Source organism: Drosophila novamexicana, unplaced genomic scaffold (assembly GCF_003285875.2).
Source record: "Drosophila novamexicana strain 15010-1031.04,08,12 unplaced genomic scaffold, DnovRS2.1 tig00000193-arrow-pilon, whole genome shotgun sequence".
Classification (NCBI taxonomy): Eukaryota; Metazoa; Arthropoda; class Insecta; order Diptera; family Drosophilidae; genus Drosophila; species Drosophila novamexicana.
Window position 1 is genome coordinate 8,534,824 of NW_020824787.1, and position 20,006 is coordinate 8,554,829.

Sequence of the window (20,006 nt, forward strand, 5' to 3'; positions counted from 1 at the left end):
ATTGGTATATATATATATATATATATATATATATATATATATATATATATATATATATATATATCTATATATGTATAGTTATGTATAACTAACTGAAACATTAAACCAACAAATGTGCAAAAGGTAACAGAGACAAAACATTGAGCATACATTTGGGCGCTTGACCTGCGGCAAAGTTATTTTTTCATTTTCCACGATTTCTAAACATGCTGGCAGCAAACGTAACAGCGAATTAATAATAAAAAAGACTGGAAAATTTCATGAAGGAGAGCAAAATTTAAATTTATGAAATGGGAAATGGGATGATATACAGAGGACAATCAAATTGAAAGGTAAAACGAAGATGGTTAGGGTATGTTACGGTAAATCGGGGCATCACTATTACACAGAGACAATTTGAAAGGCAAATAACGTAATTGAAAGCAGTCGAGACAGAGATACCCTGTACCAGCAGCTGTGCTTCTGCATTTCTAAGCCTCATTCTTTAAGAAACTCGGTGTTCATTGTCCGATCTTTTAGTAATTTGCAGAGAATAAGTTTGGCTTAGATAACTGCACACATACGAAAGCCGAAGGCTTAATATTTTAAGATAATTAATTATTAAGAAGAAAGAAGTTAGATATGTCATATCAGAGCTTACACATCAAATTTGTAGTCTCAAGCTGTTATAGACTTCGAGCTATGCTTCAACTACTTTTTTTTAAGTCTTTAACCATGGATACTTTCGAAATGGAAAATTTGGCTAGAGTATGTGAAGGTACATCAAAGCATGAGTCTTAAATCATATATAACTGGAAGCAGCAAGCGTGATTCAGTTGAAATAGAGATACCCCGTACCAACAGTTGTGCTTCTTCATAAAGAAACTCGATGTTCATTTTCTTTCTGAAATGTTTCGAACTTTAAAATGGAAATTTATGCTTATGTAAGAGTAAAAGGTTTAAGCCTTAAAAGTGCTTTCTTTCTATTTCAATTTTGGGAATTTTAACAAAGTGAACTATTTGAAATCGCAATCCAAATACCAAATTTGGTATTTGGAGAAAAACAATTAACCTGCTCTGCATATTATACTGTGTAAAGCGCATAAAAAACTAGAAATGTTTGTTCAACTTAAAGCTGGCCATATGAAGAAACTTTCCAGAAGCTCTGTTAATATCCTGATATATGTGTAATACTCACTGGCAGAGTATAATAAAGCCAAAACGTGAAAAAGGTAAAAGTGGAGAGAAAAAAAAAAAGAAACTGGCTTAGCATGGAATGGGTCTTGTTGCTGCAGCAGGTCAAGGGTGCTTGGGGCTGGGGGCTTGCAGGTCGCCTGCTTGCCAGGCAACTGAAATAACATGAGCAATTTTTAGAAAAGCGACGACAAAACGTCGAATGAAAGATAAATAAAGTGAAGAGGAGACACACGAAAAAATATATATATAAAATGTTAGAAAAAAAAAAAACGAGAAGCGAATAACTCGCGAACAGAGCTATAAATCAACGTGCAAAGCAGCCAGCGGCGCCTGTGGGGTGGAGGAGGTGTGCGGCGGGCAAGGGGCGTGGCAATGTATCTATTACATGAACGCGCTGCGCTGTGAATTGTCGCAGCTGCAGTCGCGTCGAGTTAGCAACATTTTTTACTTTTATTTTTTATCGTCTTTTTTTTTATCAATTTTTCTTATTCTTTTTCTTTTTTAGTTGGAGCACAAATATTTTTGCAAGTGTGACAAAAATTGTTGCCGCTTAAATGCTGCGCGCATCGATTTTGATGACATTCGGTAGCATGCCACGCCCAAGCGCCATCTACTTGTCCACCTGGGCCGGTTCCATGGTGTACATATCGCGCAATAGTCGCGCTATCGGCACATTGCCGATAGTCTCCTTGAAGAAGAGCGCCTCAATGGTTGCCGCCCGTATTGTGCGCAGTGAGGGTAACAACAGCAGCAGCCGGCCGAAGCGTGTCGCCTGCCTTGGATATCGCAGTCGGACATGATCGGACAGTATGCACTGTGCCTGATCCTGCAGCATTTCCACGGGCTGCACATCGCACAGGCCGGCTGTCTCCGGCGCGAACAATGCAATCGCCTTCATGCAGCCCACTTCGCTGCCGTCGGGCGTGATCTGGCGAAATCGACAGAGTATCTCCTGTATGGTCTTCATTTCCATTTGGGTCGCCTCGTCCTGCAGCACGCGCTCCTTGATTAGCGGCGATTCTAGTATCGGCGTCAGATCCAATGGTATGGTCCATTGGGCGAGATTAAGCAGAAAAAGCTCCTTCCAGGACTCCTAGAATTGGGAATGGAATAGTGACAAAATAATGGGGTAAGTCAACTTTGTTTTATGATATCTTAAACTCTATATATAATATTATGCGCAAGCCGGTTTTCCCCTGCCTTGCCCCTGTCAAGTTTCGTACTCGAATAAAAACCAAAACTATAAATCATGCAAGTCTTTTGGTGAGAATTTGGGTCTGAAAAAATAAGCTTTCGTTCTTGAAAACGTTTGACACGCAAGAGCAGTGGATCTTGCGAAAAATGTATCGAATGAATTTTCACAGAGATCTTCGAAAGTGAGCTTAAAACCGATTTGAAAAATGTTGAAAATGTTTCACAAAATTTCCACAGTTGCGGGTGAAAATCCGAAAATGAAGCCCATTAAAATCAGCTTACACTTTGTGTGTATATATATAGGTTAAGCTGTGGGCAATACCGACTAAATATCTGTCTAGAGCAACAAAAATCTAAAAAACTTGATTTGAAGAATATTTATCCCATAAAACGTAATTCACCAATTGCGGAAAATCGACTGCGCTAGGTGCAAATGGGGATAGAAGATAATACGCAAAGGGTTTTGAACGTGCAAAGCCGGTTAATATCCGTAATTTAGAGATTGTTTTCCTTAGAAATTAAATCGTACCCACCTGTAGCAGTAGATGCTGATCATTCTTGGACAGCGTCTGGAACGGCATCAGACACTTGACCCAGCGCACAGCCATGAACAGAAGACGCGCCGTCGTCTCCTGGAGCATTTCCCAGGAGAGCAGGCGCGAGTCGAGCAGCTGCTGTGGCAGCGGCGAAGGGAAGAGCAGGGCGTTGTGCTGCACCTGGTACTGGATGAGCTCCTGGCATTTGTCCGGACTGAGCAGCAGTTCCAGGAAACCGTTCGAGGCGTGGCAGCCGCCGACGGTGGCACGCGGCGTTTGCAGAGCCGGAGGCGGTGTCGGTGTTGTGGGCGTGGGTGAGCCCGATGTGTAGCTAAGCTGTTTGTTGTTGTTATCGCCGCTGCTAGCATTATTGTTGTTGTTGTTATTATTGCTGTTGTTGTTGTTGACATGAATGCTGTGCATGAGGAGCGCAGCATTGCTGGGCGGCGTTGTGGCATTATTGTTGGTCTGATGCGAGGCTTCGCTGAGGCAGTGCGTCGAGCCCTGTGCCGGATGCGGCGATGTGCTGGATGCGGCCAGGCTCTGTGAATCGGTTAACGTGGGCGCCGGCGATACGCTGCCAGCGCTCAAGGGCGGCGATGCCGACGGCGATGGCGTCTCCGTTTCCACATTAACGCGCGGACTCTCGCTGCCCAGGCTCAGGCTGCCTGCCTCGTCGCCAACAGCTCCGGCACTCCGCGAACCAATGCTTGATATGGACTGTATGGAATTGCTGGGCGAGGGCGATGAGTAGTTGTTGTGGTTGCTGCCAATTGTCGCCGACGTCGCCTGGGTGCCATAGGGCGACGTGGAAACCACAGCGGCCACTGCCGTTGCTGTTGCCGCCGTAATGCCAGGCAATTTGCTGGCCGCCTCGGCAATCAGATTGTGATGCAGCAGGTGGGGCGGAAAGGTCATGGCCACGGCTGAGGCACCACCACCACCAGCAGCGCTGCCGCTGACATTGCCATTTTGTAGACCGCCGGGCGGCGCCAGCGCGTGCCCATGGCCAGGATGATGAAAGGCCGTCGCATGTGAAGCTGCCTGCTGTGCCGGATGTGCTCCATGTGTCTGGTGTGGATGCGTCGGCGGGGGCTGAGCGCCCGTGGGCAGATGAAAGCCAGCCGGCGGTGCGTGCGTCGAGATGTGCTGCGTATAGTTGAACGAGGCCGAGACATTGGTCACCAGCGACACCGGCAAATGGCCGCCATGATGATGATGCAGTCCGGCAGCAGCAGCGGCAGCCGCTGCAGCATGATGCGCCGCCGCCGCATGTGCGTGATGATGATGGTGATGGTGATGATGCGCGTGGGCGGCGGCCGCATGATGAGCCGCAGCAGCAGCAGCCGCATGATGATGATGATGATGCAACTGCGGATGCAGCTTCGGTTTGCGTGGACCGCGCTCGTGCTGCACAGCTAAAATGAATCCAAGAAGAAATATAACTTTGAGATGAGTACAAAATAAGGGAATAGTCCAAGGCAGCATGCGAATGTTTTGTCATTAGGAGGAAGGAGCCCTCTCAGACCCCATAAAGCATATATATATTCCTAAGCAGCAACATTAGCCAAGCCGATTTAGTTATGATCGTTTCTCTGTCTGTCTGTATATATATACTATGTATGCAAAGTATTTTTAACATCGAAGCTATATATCATATATCTGCCATAGGTACGTTCGATGGAAAGTAGGTTCTTGAATGGAAAACTTTATATGCCCTTGTACAGGGTATTATAATTTTGTCTTGAGATGTATAAGGCATAGAAGGGGACATCTTCGACCCCATAAAGTATATAATTTATTTTATCAACATCGGATAATTATATCATATCGCTGCAGCAAAGACAAACTTCGTTGTTCTCCCCACATAAATGTCAAATATTAACATATATAAATAATATTATATGGCTTCTCTGGGAAAAATCTGACAGAAAATCATTTGGCCATCCGCTTAAGGTTATTTAATCTGCGGCGTGTCAAAGAAATCCTTTCTTGCTTCCTTTTTTTTTGTTTTATATATATTTTGTAAATTTTCTGAGCTTTTCTATAGATTTTTCGCTGATTTAGCCGTTTTCATCTTGTCGAACAATCTATTTTGCTTTGTTTCGGATTCGTTTTGTTTGCCTGCGAGTGCGTTCCGTTTGTTCAACTGTTTTGCATAAAATCAGTTCAAGTGTGTAATTGCGTTAATCTGCTTTTAAGTAGTTAAATAAATAAAGTTAATTTCAAAGATACTTTGAGAGTGGCTTTCTTCTTCTTCTTTCTATCTTGTTTTTTTTTTTTTTTATGGCCGCCCAGCATACTTTGCTGAACTTTGCTTTGAAGTGTGGGCTGGAACTGCCGAACCAAATAGCAAATAGTAAATAACACTTGGCTACGTATAAGTAGCTTCTTGAGGCACACACACACACCCACACACACACACATGCATAATAAACCGATTATTAAAATGCGCAGAGAGGGAGATGCAAAGATAGAAAACGGCAGCTCTCTGGTAGTCGAACCTGGCCTGGTCGTGTGAACTGTTGCATATGCCCCATGGCCTGGACCTGGGCTGACATGTGCGTGTGTGGGCTGCTGTCATGACTTTTATTTGTTTGTAATTAAATGTATCTATAGCGTGCGTAAGTGTGGGCTTGTGTGTGCGCTTCTATCTACTACCTTGTGCGTGACGCAGCGCAAAAGGGGTGACATTTTAATCCGCAGCTAATCGCATGTGTGAGCGAGCGTCTGTGCAAAGTGACTGCAGCCACTTGACGGCCCCCGGGGCCACACGAAACTACTAGTAGCTCCACTGTGCGTGTGTGTGACTGTGTGTGTGTGTGTGCAGCGAGTCTCAAAGCTTTCAAAAGATCACAAATTTCAATTAAAGAAAATGCCAAACTCATCAAATTTTTACGCTGCGGGTTAAGCGGCGCATCAAGCAAACTTGCGACAACATTTTACCCGGCGCCGGCGAAAAAGAACGACTCTTAAAAACTGCGGTTGGCGAGAAAAAAGTTGGGGGCAAAAGCAAACCCTTGCCTCCGACTCGAAAACTTGAAAACCCCGACCCAACCTTGGGTCATGCTAACCCTTTGCACGCGACACTTTCGTGCTTCAGCTTCTGCTTCTTCTGCTTCTTCTTGGCGCAGCCGTCGGGCAAACAAAGAAACGTGTGAAAAAGGCAAAAAATTAAGGGCATAAGCAAAAATTATAAAATTTTAATTTTTCCTTGGCGGCGCTTTTAAATCAACCTCAACCCAGCCACGCCTCCGCCGGAAATGAAGACTTTTCCAACTCGCAGCGACGCCATTTTATTTGCCGTCGCTCACAAAAGTTGCGGCAAAGAAAATTGATATGAAAATCCAACTGATTTGATAGAGCTGAAAAAGTTATGAATGCAAAATGCAAAAGTCGTGTCGCCCCGCGCACAGTGTTAATTGACTGGAGGCGTTTTTCCTTCTTTTCTCGCAGCCACTTGAGGCCAGGATTGGTGTAAAATACCTCGCAGAAAGGTCAAAGCGTCGTTAAATGGAGAGAATTAAAGTAATTTAAATATTTATTAAAAGAAGAACTTCAATTATATTATCTTGAAGTATATTTTTAGCCACTTGAGGTTAGGATTTGGTGTAAAATATATTAAAAGCAGGTTTATTGCAGAGAATTGAACTAATTTAATTGCTTTTAACATAGAATTTCACTAGTTACTAAAATAAAATAAATCGAAAATACATGAAATAATGCATTAAATATGCGTAGCTCTCATTTCTCTCGTAACAAGGCTTGCTTGCAGCTTAATAATTCAGTGGAATGTACCTAGGTTATGTTTTAAGGCATCAAAAAACAATTAAGAGTGCTCTAGCCGGGAGTGTCCGACTAGGCTATACCCTAAACCTTCTTCTACCAACACCAAATAAGGGTCGAACTAGGCGCTTGTTTGCTATAAATTGATCTATGTACACTATTGTAGAAGCTTCATGTCAAATTTGGTGACTCTAGCTCTTCAAATCTAAGAGATTTACTCAAATAACTTGATTTCGAGATAGATTTTTATCGATTATCGCAAAGAAACTCGTACTGCACAGACACTAGGAATAAATATTAGTCTCTAGCTCTTATAGGTTGGGAGATCGACGCATTCCTACATACGGACAGACGGACGGAAGGACAGATGGACAGAAAGACGGGCAGGGCTAAATCGACTCGATTATTGATGCCGACGATGCTTGATGCTTTCATCCGCCTTTTTACGAATTTTTAATGGGTTCAGATAATAAAAATTAACATTTGTTACATTTGTTGCAATGTTACATTTACAGTTGCAAACAATAAAATAATTTGTAACATATTTAAATCAAACGATTGTAACGTTTGACTTGTGATGAATTCTAGTCCAGCTTTCGAACACCTGCCCAAACTCCCAAGCGTGCTGACGGATATCATGAAGAGGCGGGAAAAAAAAAACACAGCTATCTTCAAATCTAATTAGCAACTCATTACGCATCCTCAAAGCGTGGAGCAATAAAAACAGAAACAGTAGTGAAAAGAAACGGGAAAACATATTGACCGATTTGCTGAAGCTAATCAATTAATTAGGGTAGAGAGCAGAAGGAAGCAGAAGTACGAACGCAGCCAAGTAAAAACAATTATGTCAAAACAGAAATGAGACCAGAGCTGGGCAAAGGCAAAAATGTCAGTATGCCAGACAGAGAAATGCGGTAGAAAAATTAATGATAAGTGGCAGAGCAACTGAGCGAGAAAGCAACTGAGTGCGACTGCGGGAGAGGGATAGGTGTACAAAAGCGGATGTTAAACAGCTGCCAAGTTCCCAGAGCTGAGCTGCACGCCCGGCGACTTCACGACCGAGACACGCAAAAATCCCAAATGAATGATCATCAGCTCGGGCGGGGTTGGAGTGTCTTGTCCAGGTTATCCTGGCCAAGCTGCCGGCTCGTAAGCTGAAAAGCGCAAACCCTGGCCACAAATTCGGCAGGCATTATAATGAGTGTGCTACCGATATGCAAGTGAATATATACACACACATATAAATCTTTTATAGGTCTGCTGATAATAAAAATAAAATGCGATTGTTTGGCAGGCAAATGAAAAGTAAATAAGGCAAGTATTGCCAAATGCTTCAAGCGGGGGACACAGAAAAAAAATAAACCATGAAATTAGAAAAAAGAAACACTTGAACTGATTCGATGCGGTTGGCAAGCAGTGGGGGGTGTGTGAGTGTACGGGGGGAGGGGGGGGGTGTGTTTCCCTCATCGGGGTTGGGTTGGTTCAGATATGAGCATCGCCTTTGGCTTAGCAACTGTAAAGTGCGTAATAGTTCATAATGGCCATTGTTTATGTCAGCTCAAGAGCTGCGCCTTCTCCCCAGGCAGGGCATCAGCTAGTCTAATGACAAATTGTCGGCTTACACTTCTGATAGTACGATAAGAAAGTTACGTTTCATTGATAAATTGGTTTACTTTTGAGATGAACGATAAGAAAATATTTTAAGCATAAAAGAGTGAAGATTGAGCAGCTGCTAGTTTTCGCTGGTTTCACACAAAATCTAAGCAATCCGCCCTATTGAACCCGCTCGGGCCTCTTTATTTTATTTATATAAAATCTAAATGAAATTAAGTTAGCCTAGCATATTTATAAATGTAGATTAAATTAAGTAAAAGTTAAATGAAAAACATTAACAAGAAAGCCATACAATAAAGTCAATATTTATGCAGGTCCTGAGTGTTATTCAACAGTCTGTAAAATCTCAATAATAATTATTATTGTGGCAATACAAAAATCATTAAAAGATTATATCTAAAAAAATATAAAATTAAATATTTTTACTTATTTAAATTCGATTTTTTTTATTGTTACTTAAACACTTATTTTATGGCGATATATTTTTGACTTATTAGTAGAAAACTTTTTAGATGTTATTTTATTTTTTATTTTAAGATTTAGGTTATATTAGGAATTCGATTTTATTTAGACTTAGATTTTATTTAGACTTAGATTTTATTTAGATTAAGACTTTATTTGGATTTAGTTTTTATATTTACTTTATATGTCGTTTAGACTTAGATGTTATTTATACCTAGACTTATTAACGATTAGATTTCAAAAGAATAAATCTAAGCTTATTTCAAAATAATATTTGTAAATATAATTCTAGATCTATCGGGCTAAATATTGAATTATTTGAGCAGAAAGTTAAGAGTGAATAATTTCTGTCCAATTCAGTTGTTATTCAAGAGACTTAACTACACTTAACTAATCAAAATATAATATTTAAAACAATCAACTTTAGTTCTAACAAAAAATTTGTTCATGAGTCCACGAGTTTGGTTCCGAGAAAGCTTTATCCCATAACTTAATATCATTACTACATAGCTCTTCACCACATAGGTAATTGATAGGCTTATTTGTTTATGCATAACCTTTAACTTCAGCCCATTTTGAATATTTACAATAACTTTTACTGCCTGCCTGCGCATCGCGCCGCACCTCAACGCAACGCAAGGCAACGCGTCAGCTGCATGGTTGAGGAGGCCAAAGGCTTTTACGCTCTGACTCTGTCGTCAGGGCCCAGTGAGTGAGTGATTTTAAATCCGCTTTTAATGTTGACACTGACACTTTTGTCATTCACAGGCACACACATACACATACACACACACATAGACAGTGGTGGTGTGAGTACATGACACATGCAAGCCAGGCGCATTTACATGTCGCCAGTCGCACACTGCCTACCAAAAGTGTATGCACATAAAGTAGTAGGCTATAATGTCAATTAAGAGCAGCACTGCAGCTTGTATAAAAACATATATATGTAAGCATATATGTGTGAGTGTGTATGTGTATGTGTGTGTGGGGTTGCTTTGTATGTTGCATGGCTTTCAGTGCCCCGCAGTCATGTGTAAATGCAATGCGTATACGTAATATGGCGGGCGCAGTGCGTGCGAAGCGGGCAGCTTAAAAGCTGCATGCGAATAAATAAATATACACATATACACACAAACATGCGCACATACATATACATATAAACAAAATCAATACGTTTTAAATGTGGTCATGAAATTAGTCGCCAGCCAGCGCCAAAAAGTCGACTATATATAAACATATTTATATATATATATATATATATATCTATACATATAGACACAACAACGACAACTACATTTGATGACCGCAAACGCAGACGCTGTCAACGGGCCAAGTTACAGCGTTCGGTCTGTTGACAAAAGGGCTTAAATGCCCAGAAGTATGCTGCAAAATATATACTTTATAGACACGGACAGAAGATGCTATCCAATCACGAACTAACCATGTTGCCCATCATCAACCCGACTGCCAAACAATTTCCATTTTCATTAAATTTGCACTTGGCTGATTTTCCAGCAGCCTTTTCGACTACTATTTGCTGTTGTTGTTGTTGTTGTTGTTGTTGCTTATCTTGTGTATTCAGCATTTGCTACTTGGCCCGGTTGGCAGCGTTTCGTTAAGCATTTTGTTTGCCATTAGCTTTGTAAAATTTTCGATTTGTGAAAAGTGCTAAAGTTACAATTGAATTGGCAAGCTGAAAATAATATTGTAACGATCACAGAGAGTCCTTGTAATGAGAGTGTTACAATTGCGGAAAGTAAATGAACTATCGAAAGAGTCTTAGATACAAAAAATTAATCAATTGCTTAACATTTTTAAGAACACATTTAAAAAGGTCTTTCTTTCTTTAGTTATATATACAGTCTCTAGATAGTATTGGGTTTTCATTTATTAACAAAGAGTCGTATTAAAGATTTGGCAAATAATGGAAACGGGCCTGCTAGCCCAATAAGGTATACAATAAATAATAATAAGACAAACAAATAATAATTATTTAAATAACAATAATAACAATAAATATAATAGGCATACATTAATATAAGCAACAGAATAGTATAAGTAAACAGAAATTAAACTTTAAATTTTAGCGTCGCATTATTTTAATACAATTTACATTTATTTTCATTACCTAGCATAACTCTACTCTCAACATGTAATATTAATAATAATAATAATAATAATAATAATAATAATAATAATAATAATAATAATAATAATAATAATAATAATAAAATAATAATAATAATAATATCCTTAATATTTATACTGAATAACTTCAATTTGTTTAATTATGGCCTGCAATATTTTGATAAAATGAACAATTAGTTTTATAACCTAATGAACTCTCGACATTTACTACTACTACTACAAACAATTATAATAAAACTAATGATAATAATATTATTAATATTCATTTCCTATAGCTGCTTAATTAGGTACAACCTACTCTAAATATTTACCATTAATTGTAATAATAGTATTCATAAAAAAAGTAATATAATAGCTGCTTCAATTTATTTAGTAATGTCCTTTACTTATTTTGGTACATTTTGCATTCATTTGTTACATTGCTGTAATCTAAACATTTCCCAACTGTCCAACTGGAACTTAAAAGTATATTATTTCTCATATTTTCCAAATGCCATCATTAGAGCTCACTTTTCAGCTCATCACGCAGCCAGCAAAGATAAAGACCTAAATATGCGCTGGCACACGCCCCCTGCTCCGCACCCCACCCGCTATCATTCCAAACTCAGAAAAGTGGACGTACCGAAAAGGACATTTTACTGCTCGTTTTTTTTTTCTTATGCGAATGGGATTTGGCAAAGCGACACAAATCACTCAAAATGAAAAATCCGCTTAAAATGCCGCGTAAATATTTGTAAAGAAATATATAAGAATCTAAGGCGCTCCAGAAGCTGGAGCTTGCAATAGAATGGAGCTGGCAAATGGTTGGAATGAAGTGTGCAGAAGAGGGGAGGGGAGGGGGCACTATGCGTGATGATGATGCTGACACTTTGTTGGTATACAAATGCAAATACCATTAAATGTGACAAGTGGCAACATAATTTGTTAAGGGAAGCACTCGCCGTGTCGCCTTTTTTTCTCTTCGCCTTTCCTCTTCTTCTTGCTTCCTGTACCCTGCCCAAAGATATTAGCATACAAAGCGGCCAACATTTATAAGGCAGTGGGCAGGCGGCAGGGGGAAGGGGCAGGGCTAGCAAAAGAAAAAAAAAGAAAAATGAAATGTGCGCTGTTTGTCATATTTTCCCATAATAACTTATTTGCCAAAGCATAAGTTTAGTTTATAACAAACGCTGGAGTTGTGTAACACTACACTTTACCGCTTGCCAACACTGGCTGCTCTACTAATTAGCTTTATGGGCCAACATCGAGAAATCATACAACAATAATATGGTCCAACTGTAGCTAAACAAAATTCAGACCAACTAAAAATGGCTAACCACAGGACCCCAAATTCTACCACACCCTCCCGCGAAAAAGACAAAGGAAAAGTAGAGAATATACAACTATTCTTATGTTGGCCCGAAAAATGTAACACAAACGTGCCTTGAACGATTTTTGTGGCTTTTTTGCTTTTTGCTCTAAACAACAAAAGCACTTTGTTTGGGGCACATCCTGACGCTGGGCAAAGGGATACGCTGCTCAAGTGCGAGCTCTCTCAGTTGTTGGTGTCGGTATCTGTGTGTGTGTGTGTGTGTGTGTGTGTATGTGTGTGTGGGTGTATGTTTATTGTTTATTTACGGCAACCAGCCAAGAAAAACCCCAAAAAGGCAGCTAACATGAGGCTTTCCAGCGGCAAACTAAGAAAATGCACAAAGCAAAAGTACATACACATGTCCTGGGCACACCACTCGCATGCTCTAACATTGAGTTTGTTGGTTTCATCATGCAGCTTGCGGCAATATTTCTTTGAATTGGTGACAATATTTCTTTGAATTGGTTCCAGAATGGTTCCAGAAACTTAGCCGTTTTTAGCTTGGAATATTTAGAATATTATTAAGAATTTTTTTTGTGTTGTATTTTATTTCTTAATATTTAATAATTTGTTATTTAATTTGATTTAATATTTTTTATTATTAATTTTCTATGAAGCGTTTTAGCTTAACAAGTCGTCGAATTCAATTGTTACTTTTATTATTTTTGCATTTTTATTTTTAAAGAAATTATTTATTCCCACAAAATTTTTAATATTTCTCTTTGGTTTTAATATTTTTATGGCTCAAGCCTTTCATATTGTGGGTTTTATTTTTATTTGAATCTGTTGTCTATATTATTCTTAATTTAATTGTTTATTCTTGCACAATATTATTTTAAGGTTCATTGAGTTCATTCAAGATTCTCAATATGTGGGGCAATTGCTCTATTAATTGAGATATTTTGGAAATAGATCTAACATAATTTTTAAGACTTTATCGTGGGATCTTATTATATTTGCAAAAGAGATAGTTTCCATATTCTCACATTGGCTTTTGGTTTGACTTAAGAGCTTCCGTTTTTCGTGCTGTTCAAAGTGTAAGGGTATCTAATCTTTGGCTTTTCGAGCTTGTTGCCTGTTTCCTTTTTTTGCTGTTGTGCTCTTGCCTGTTGTGCTATTGTTGTCACCTAGCGAGCGTGTGATTGTTGTTGGGCCACGTTCAGAGGGCGTTAACTATAAAGCGTGAAGCAGCTCCTCAGACCGCCCCAAACGCTTGGTAAACTAACTTTGCTTCTGGTTCGTTTCAGTGAAATCTTTTGGGCACCTCGTTTCGCCCGAGCTGCGCTTTGACATCTAATGTCGCACGTCTGACGTCTGAGTTTTGGTATCATCATTTGATTGTCAATACATTTTAGTCGCATTTTGAAGCGATGGGATAATGCATGTAATCCGCTATTAAGTGCACATTGTCAATCGACTCCCCCCTAAAGGCGAATTGCGTGTGAGAAAATCTGCAACAATTCTCACGCTGTTCTCCCCCCTGGCTGGCTGCTGTTCTGTGCAGTGAACCCATCAATGGTTGATGCTAAATGGTAAATTGTAGCCATAGAGCTGTTGCCATACAGTCATAGCTATAGCTATATAGCAATAGATGTAGCCATAGATGTTTGTATATTGCTTTCATTGCCAGCCGCTGCCGTTGTTATGTGTTTTTATGCTACATTTAATGTTGGCTTAAGAGCTTTAAAGCTACCATTGTTGCATGGAGTTGTTGAGTTGAGAGTTCGATTCGATTGGGTTGTTTTTGTTTTGTACTGTTGGGCGGGTCTTCGTTTGGTGTGGTGCGCCTGTAAAGCTTGGTCAATTGCATTGGCCAAATAAAGTTGGACATACACGTTTAGTAATATGCAAATCATTAAGTGACTCAATACAAATGCGAGCTAACGTATACATCTATTATCCGACAATAAAAGCAGAAAGGTAGAAATACAATGGAAATACATGGAATTATTTCAAGGGTACAAAAAAAGACTATTGTTTTGTTTAAGCACCTGATTATTATTGATTATTATCGTGTATCCAGGAGTCAAAGACTTTATTGACCAGAAGACCCAGCTGAATGCCTGCATAATATTGAATACGTATTTGAGTCGGGATGGTCCCCAGTTTTAGAGAAAACTTATCTCTGCAAAAGGTTCAAAAGCGGCAACTGTTAAGACCCAGATCAGTTGTAAGAATTAACGCTGCATATATTCCTTAGTCTTTATATAGTCATAGATAATATTTAATTTTGATAGTATTTATAAATAAAATTAAAAAATGTACATTATGTCTGCATTTGAATTCGATTCCTACACTTCGTATGCCGACTCATATTTCATATTTTGTTCTTAAAATTTATTTTCCCTTAACATAACTCTCATATTTCTGAATAATACAAATTGATTGAACAAATATAAAATTCAAAATGATAGCTTTATTTGACCCAGCGACCTCTCGCTCGCCAGTTCGACTATCCTAAGCCAAAGAGAGTTTTAGTAAAAATGCGTACTTGCTCTTGATTGTGCCTTGTGCCTTGATCTCCAATCAATTTAGGAATAACTCTTTTGAATTTATAAAGGTCATTTTCAAATAAAAACAGCTTCTGTCAGCCAGTCCTGTTTCTCTGATTCAAATCAATCTATTAGCCCCTTCCTTTCGACCTTCTAGGCAATCAAAGTCACGCCTACATAATTTATGCGGTACACAAAAAGTGTCGTACAAAAATCAAGTGTCGCAATTTCAATTGTGTGGCTTCTGCTAAAAGTGGAGTCAGCGGGGAGGTTCGCATAATTTATAATCAGCTTAATGACAACTACAACAAAAAGGAGAAGGAACACACACACTCCATGAGGCCGCAGCCAGAGTAAGTCGAGAGTCCTTCAGACTCTGGCCAAAAGTGAGCGGCACCCAAAAGCCTGCGGCATTTTGGTTTTTGAGTTTAATGTAATTTATGCCTGGTCTTGTTGCCGTTGTTGGCAAAGCAGCCCCAGCTAATTTGCTGCATAATTAAATGAATTTTCCAAGTAAAACAAAGACTTGCGGCCAGAAAATAGCCTCCCCCTCCCCAACTCACTACTTACCGTCCTTATTCATGGCCGATTGAAAGCATTTGGCTAGGCGGCAGGCGCGGCACTGATTCCGATGGGTTTTGTCTACAGGACAGCGACCCTTGAGATCACCTGTGGCCTTGCAGGTGTAAATCCGATTGCGATGAATGCTACGCTTGAAGAATCCCGAGCAGCCTACATATGTATATATTAACATCAATTATCATATCATAGTTTGGATGGATGCGACTTACCATCGCAGCTGTAGATTCCATAATGTTTGCCCGAACTGCGATCGCCGCATACCTTACAGGGTATGTCCAGCAGACGATCGCCAGCTGTGAATATATGAAATTTATTGAATTATTCACAAATAATATATAAATGCAGCATGAAAGAAGAATTATGAAGTAACATTTTGCTGCTTTTAAAATTAGTCGTGAGTTTTCTTGAAGTTTTCAATAACTATAAATTTGTTTGTTTATTTATTTTTGGTCAATTTCTTATAACTTCAGACAAAGGGAATCTGCACTGAATTAAAAAAATAATAAAATTAATATTAATCTAAATATATATAAATAAAAGTAAATGAATAAAAAAAACTATCCAAACTAAATTACATATAAAACGTAACAAATAAATAAATAAATAAAGTATTTATGAATACATTATTTAAAATATTAAGGAATATGTGTTCCAACAGGTTTCTTTGGGCTACAGCTTAATAAAATGAAAATAAATATAAATTAAATATGGATAAAGTGAAAATCAAATAAAATAAAAATAAAAATTACAAAAGGTAAAATAAAAACAAAATAAAAAAATATATTATAACAGCTTTTTGGCTTATATAACACAAAGTATTAAATAAATTAAAGAAAAACCAAACATTTTATTTTCGAATTTTTAATTTGATATTTAAATGTTGCAGAAGTCAGTTTCTTTTTAAGAAAAAACTTAACTACTTTTGTAGGTTCTCTTAATGTACATAAGAAAATTTCATCCATTTCGTCCCAAATTTGAAAAAAAAAACCCAATTTTTAAAGGTCATTTCTTTAGTATGCCATATTGAAGCTGTGACAATTTCATGAAGATTGGCCCTTGTATAAGCACTAAAATCTGATTTATATTGATGAAAGATAAGTGAAGGTGTATTTAAGTGGATATTGGCAACATTTACGCATATTTAACTTATATTTAAGAGCTAAGCCTCGGCCTCAAAGCTTCCGTTAGGCAAACACAGTGCAGCACGCAGAAAAGTTGTTGCACACTTTGCGGCACAGTTGCCGTATATTTGCCAACTGTGTGCTAGTGTGTGTGTGTGTGTGTGTGTGTGAGTGTGTCGCGGATTAGCAAGTGAAAATTGCACAAAGCTAGCACATAATGCCAGTTATATGGCTACAGCCCTTTTGGTGCGGCACACTTCACAAATTAAGTTGAACACTCGGCACTTGTCAAAATAAAACGCTCGCGTTTTCGATTGTTTCCCTTTGTTGGGCCCTTTGTTCTGTGACATTTGACATATTGTCAACTGTTGGTTGGGTTTTGGTTGGGCTCTGGTCTGGCCTGGTCTGGCCTGGTCTGCTCTGGGTGGTTGCCTCCAGCCGCATTTTGGTTGCGACGCGTGTTGCCAATTTTCACACCCTGCGCATCGGCAATTGTCCGCAGCGTGTTAACACCTCTCGAGTGGCTGTGCGTGCCCGTCTTCCAGTCACTGGCCCTGCCCCCGCCCCTGCCCCTGGCCATGGCCCATGCCCTCGCCCTGGCTTCTAAGGGTTGTATTAAAATCTATATCAAATGAGCGTGATCCTTTGCGCTATGTTTTCTTTTTTAAACATTTTTATTGTTGATTTTAAATATTTTTGTTTATTTATGCCATGGCATTTCGTTCTTCTGTGTTTTTTTTTTTTTGTTGCGTCAACTTTCGACTAGTGTGTGTCCTTCTGTGAGCGGGTTATATCTTAGTTCTAACTGATTCAATATGCTTTTTGACTGGTATGGAAATCTCGGCATTGTTTTGATAGGCTAAAAAGGCTGCCGACATTGGGATGTGGGCAGACGTGGGATTTTAACTGTTTGGGCGTGGGAATTGCGAATTAGGCATATCAAAGTTATGGCAATGGAAAGGGTGTTAGCTGTGCAGTTTGATATCCCAGTAATGTTCAGCTTTTATATAAATGCACTTAAAAAAAATGTTTTTAAAGCTATACACAAATAATATGTAAAAAATAAATGGAAATATTCTGTTTAGTTCAAAGATCTCCATAATTTCAAAATTATTAAATGTATAATAAAAAAAATTGAAAATAATAATTATTAATTTCAATTATAATTGTATTTTTTATAATACAAAAATAATAATAACAAACAAAATAATTAATATAAAATATATAGGGCCTAATAAGATTTATTGCTTTAACAATCCTTCCATTTTTTAAATATTTTTTAAGCGGGTTCGAAATCTGAAGTTTAATTTATTAAAATATAAACAAAACTAATTTGCTTTAACAAATATAAAAAATTAAATTTGAATACAAATAATTTTATTTGTATTTTAATAGTTTTATAAACATATTTAAAAAAATAATTGTATTTATATTTTTATAAATTGGACCCCGGACCTCGAGCCTTATACATAATATATTTATTAAAACAAAATTGTTTTATTTATATTTCTGACCTGGGAATTTTGTAGAATGGAAGGGTCACCAAAAACAACATTAAATATTCAATTTATATCAATAACAAACTGAACATATTAAACCTAATGTATTTTATATTATTTCCTTAGTAATATGCCTTAATTATAATAACAAGCTACAAGCTTGCTTATCAATTCAGGTTTAATATAGTTCAATAATAAATTTCCCTAGTATATTGATCATTTCAAATAATTGTTTAAGTTGGCCTTCTTTAATCATGAATATTTTAATTAGTTTATCTTACAACAAGTTATATTTTTGATTGTCACAATTTTTTAAATAATTTGTGTTTGACTCTGTATAAATTAAAATGCCGGGTCTTAGGCAAAAAATAAACTCTAAAATTGCCTTAAAGGCTCTTTTTGTGCAATACTTTTCCTTTAGTTATATTTGTTTTGAATATTGACCTAGTATTTATTTAAATTTCATTGAATACTCATGATAAAATTTTAACAATTTAAAAAATATATTTTTTGATTTTCTCTAATCTCTGTCACTTTTTAAAAGCCACTTTTTTATATACAATTTTTTTGCGGCTTTTCTTCAATAATATAAAAAGTTTATTTTTCACACTTCTTTAAGCTATGTCAATAAGAAATTGTGTTTAATTTTTATTTTATTTTTTTTTGGCTTTTATAAACTGAAATATTTAATAGACTGCACTTTCAAAACCGTTAATTTTTCCGTCGGCATGTGATTATGTAATATTCATGCTAAAAAATATTCTGCTTCGGCTCAGTCAAAGCGGCGACGGCTTTGATGGATTTGAAAAATTTCCCGACGGGTTGATGAAATAATGACTTTTCGCTGTTTACCTGTGCCCATTTTCCGTTGATGGAAATATTTAAAGCTTAATGTATCCAGCGTGCTTAAGTTTATAATAACTGGGTATAACACTCGAATTAATTGACTGCGTTTGTGTCAATTTTCAGTTCGGAATTAGGCGGGTTAACAATTAGAACTTTGAGAAACACGATAACAACTTTTGACCACCGCACGCCAAAAATGTTGGGTTACGTTTGCCGACGCAAAGGACGACGACGACGACGACAACGCTGCTGCGGAGCGGATGCGGATCGTTTTGGCTGACGGACCAACTGTGAATGCCGCAGCCAGCAGCGAAACGGAGCAGAAACAGAAACAGAAGCAGAAGCTGAACCGGTGCCAGAGCCAGAGCCAGAGCCAGAGCCAGAGCCGTAGCCAGAACTGAGCAGAGCAGAAAAGAGCAGAGCAGAGACCGCCAATTACGAAAGTGAAGCTGCCAAAGAAGAGGTCCTTTTTTGCAGTCAATTTGACAGAGGACGCAGGACGCAAAGCCAAAGGCAGCAGCAGCAGCCACCCGCCTCGGCCACCCACACACCCCCGTTTCGGGATGCTACACAAAGCCACAGCCGTGCGGGGCGACGCGGGATATATGAAAAATATCGGGCGAGAAAAAAAAACCCCCGAAACCGAATGAGGAAAATGAAAATGGTAAAGCGCAGCGCGACGCGATGCGATGCGAGGCGAGGCGATGCGAACGATGGCAGCGAAAAACCAAAACGTCGACGAAAAAGTCGAAAATTTACGAAAAGCTACAAAATGTTACATTTCATCCCCTGCGAGTGGGCACAGTAACGGTGCAGGACAGGACAGGACAGGCGGGCAGCCAACCGGAAAACGCCCTTTTTTCTGTGCCTGCCGCTTGATGCGATTACAGCAAATGAGGAGACTTCCTGCCGTCCACCATTTTCCTTCTTTTTTTTCTGTGCGCGCACACACACCCACACACAGACATACACACACACAGACTAATGTGCGTCCCGGCCACGCACACTGCGACATATCTTGTGGCTTTCGACAATTCACCACAAAATGTCAAGAATGATGAAAAGCTAGCAACGGAACGAGGCCGTCGACGACGTCGTCGTCGTCGTCGTCGTCGCTTTCGTTGACGTCGTCGCTTCTGCGTGTGTATTGGTAATAATATCTGCTGTCACGCTCTCTGTATGTGCTGCTCTTTCCT

At 38.7% G+C, this 20,006-nt stretch overlaps 1 protein-coding gene across 1 annotated transcript; it reads right to left on the minus strand.

Annotated features, from left to right (window-relative positions):
• Nucleotides 1-1,696: 1,696 nt before the first annotated feature.
• LOC115759320 (steroid receptor seven-up, isoforms B/C) lies at nt 1,697-18,826 on the minus strand. The gene is made up of 5 exons (XM_030700230.1): nt 18,817-18,826; nt 15,554-15,637; nt 15,333-15,494; nt 2,904-4,324; nt 1,697-2,269 (listed from the first exon to the last, which is right to left on the minus strand). The coding sequence occupies exons 1-5, from the start codon at nt 18,824-18,826 to the stop codon at nt 1,787-1,789; spliced, it is 2,160 nt and encodes a 719-aa protein (XP_030556090.1). The 3' UTR covers nt 1,697-1,786.
• Nucleotides 18,827-20,006: the final 1,180 nt, after the last annotated feature.

Bases quoted from the DNA above. Each gene is read 5' to 3' on its own strand.
- LOC115759320 (XM_030700230.1), bottom strand. The intron at 15,495-15,553 runs GTAAGTCGCATC...ATACATATGTAG, and splicing joins TGGAATCTACAGCTGCGATG to GCTGCTCGGGATTCTTCAAG. The intron at 2,270-2,903 runs GTGGGTACGATT...TCCCAATTCTAG, and splicing joins ATCAGCATCTACTGCTACAG to GAGTCCTGGAAGGAGCTTTT.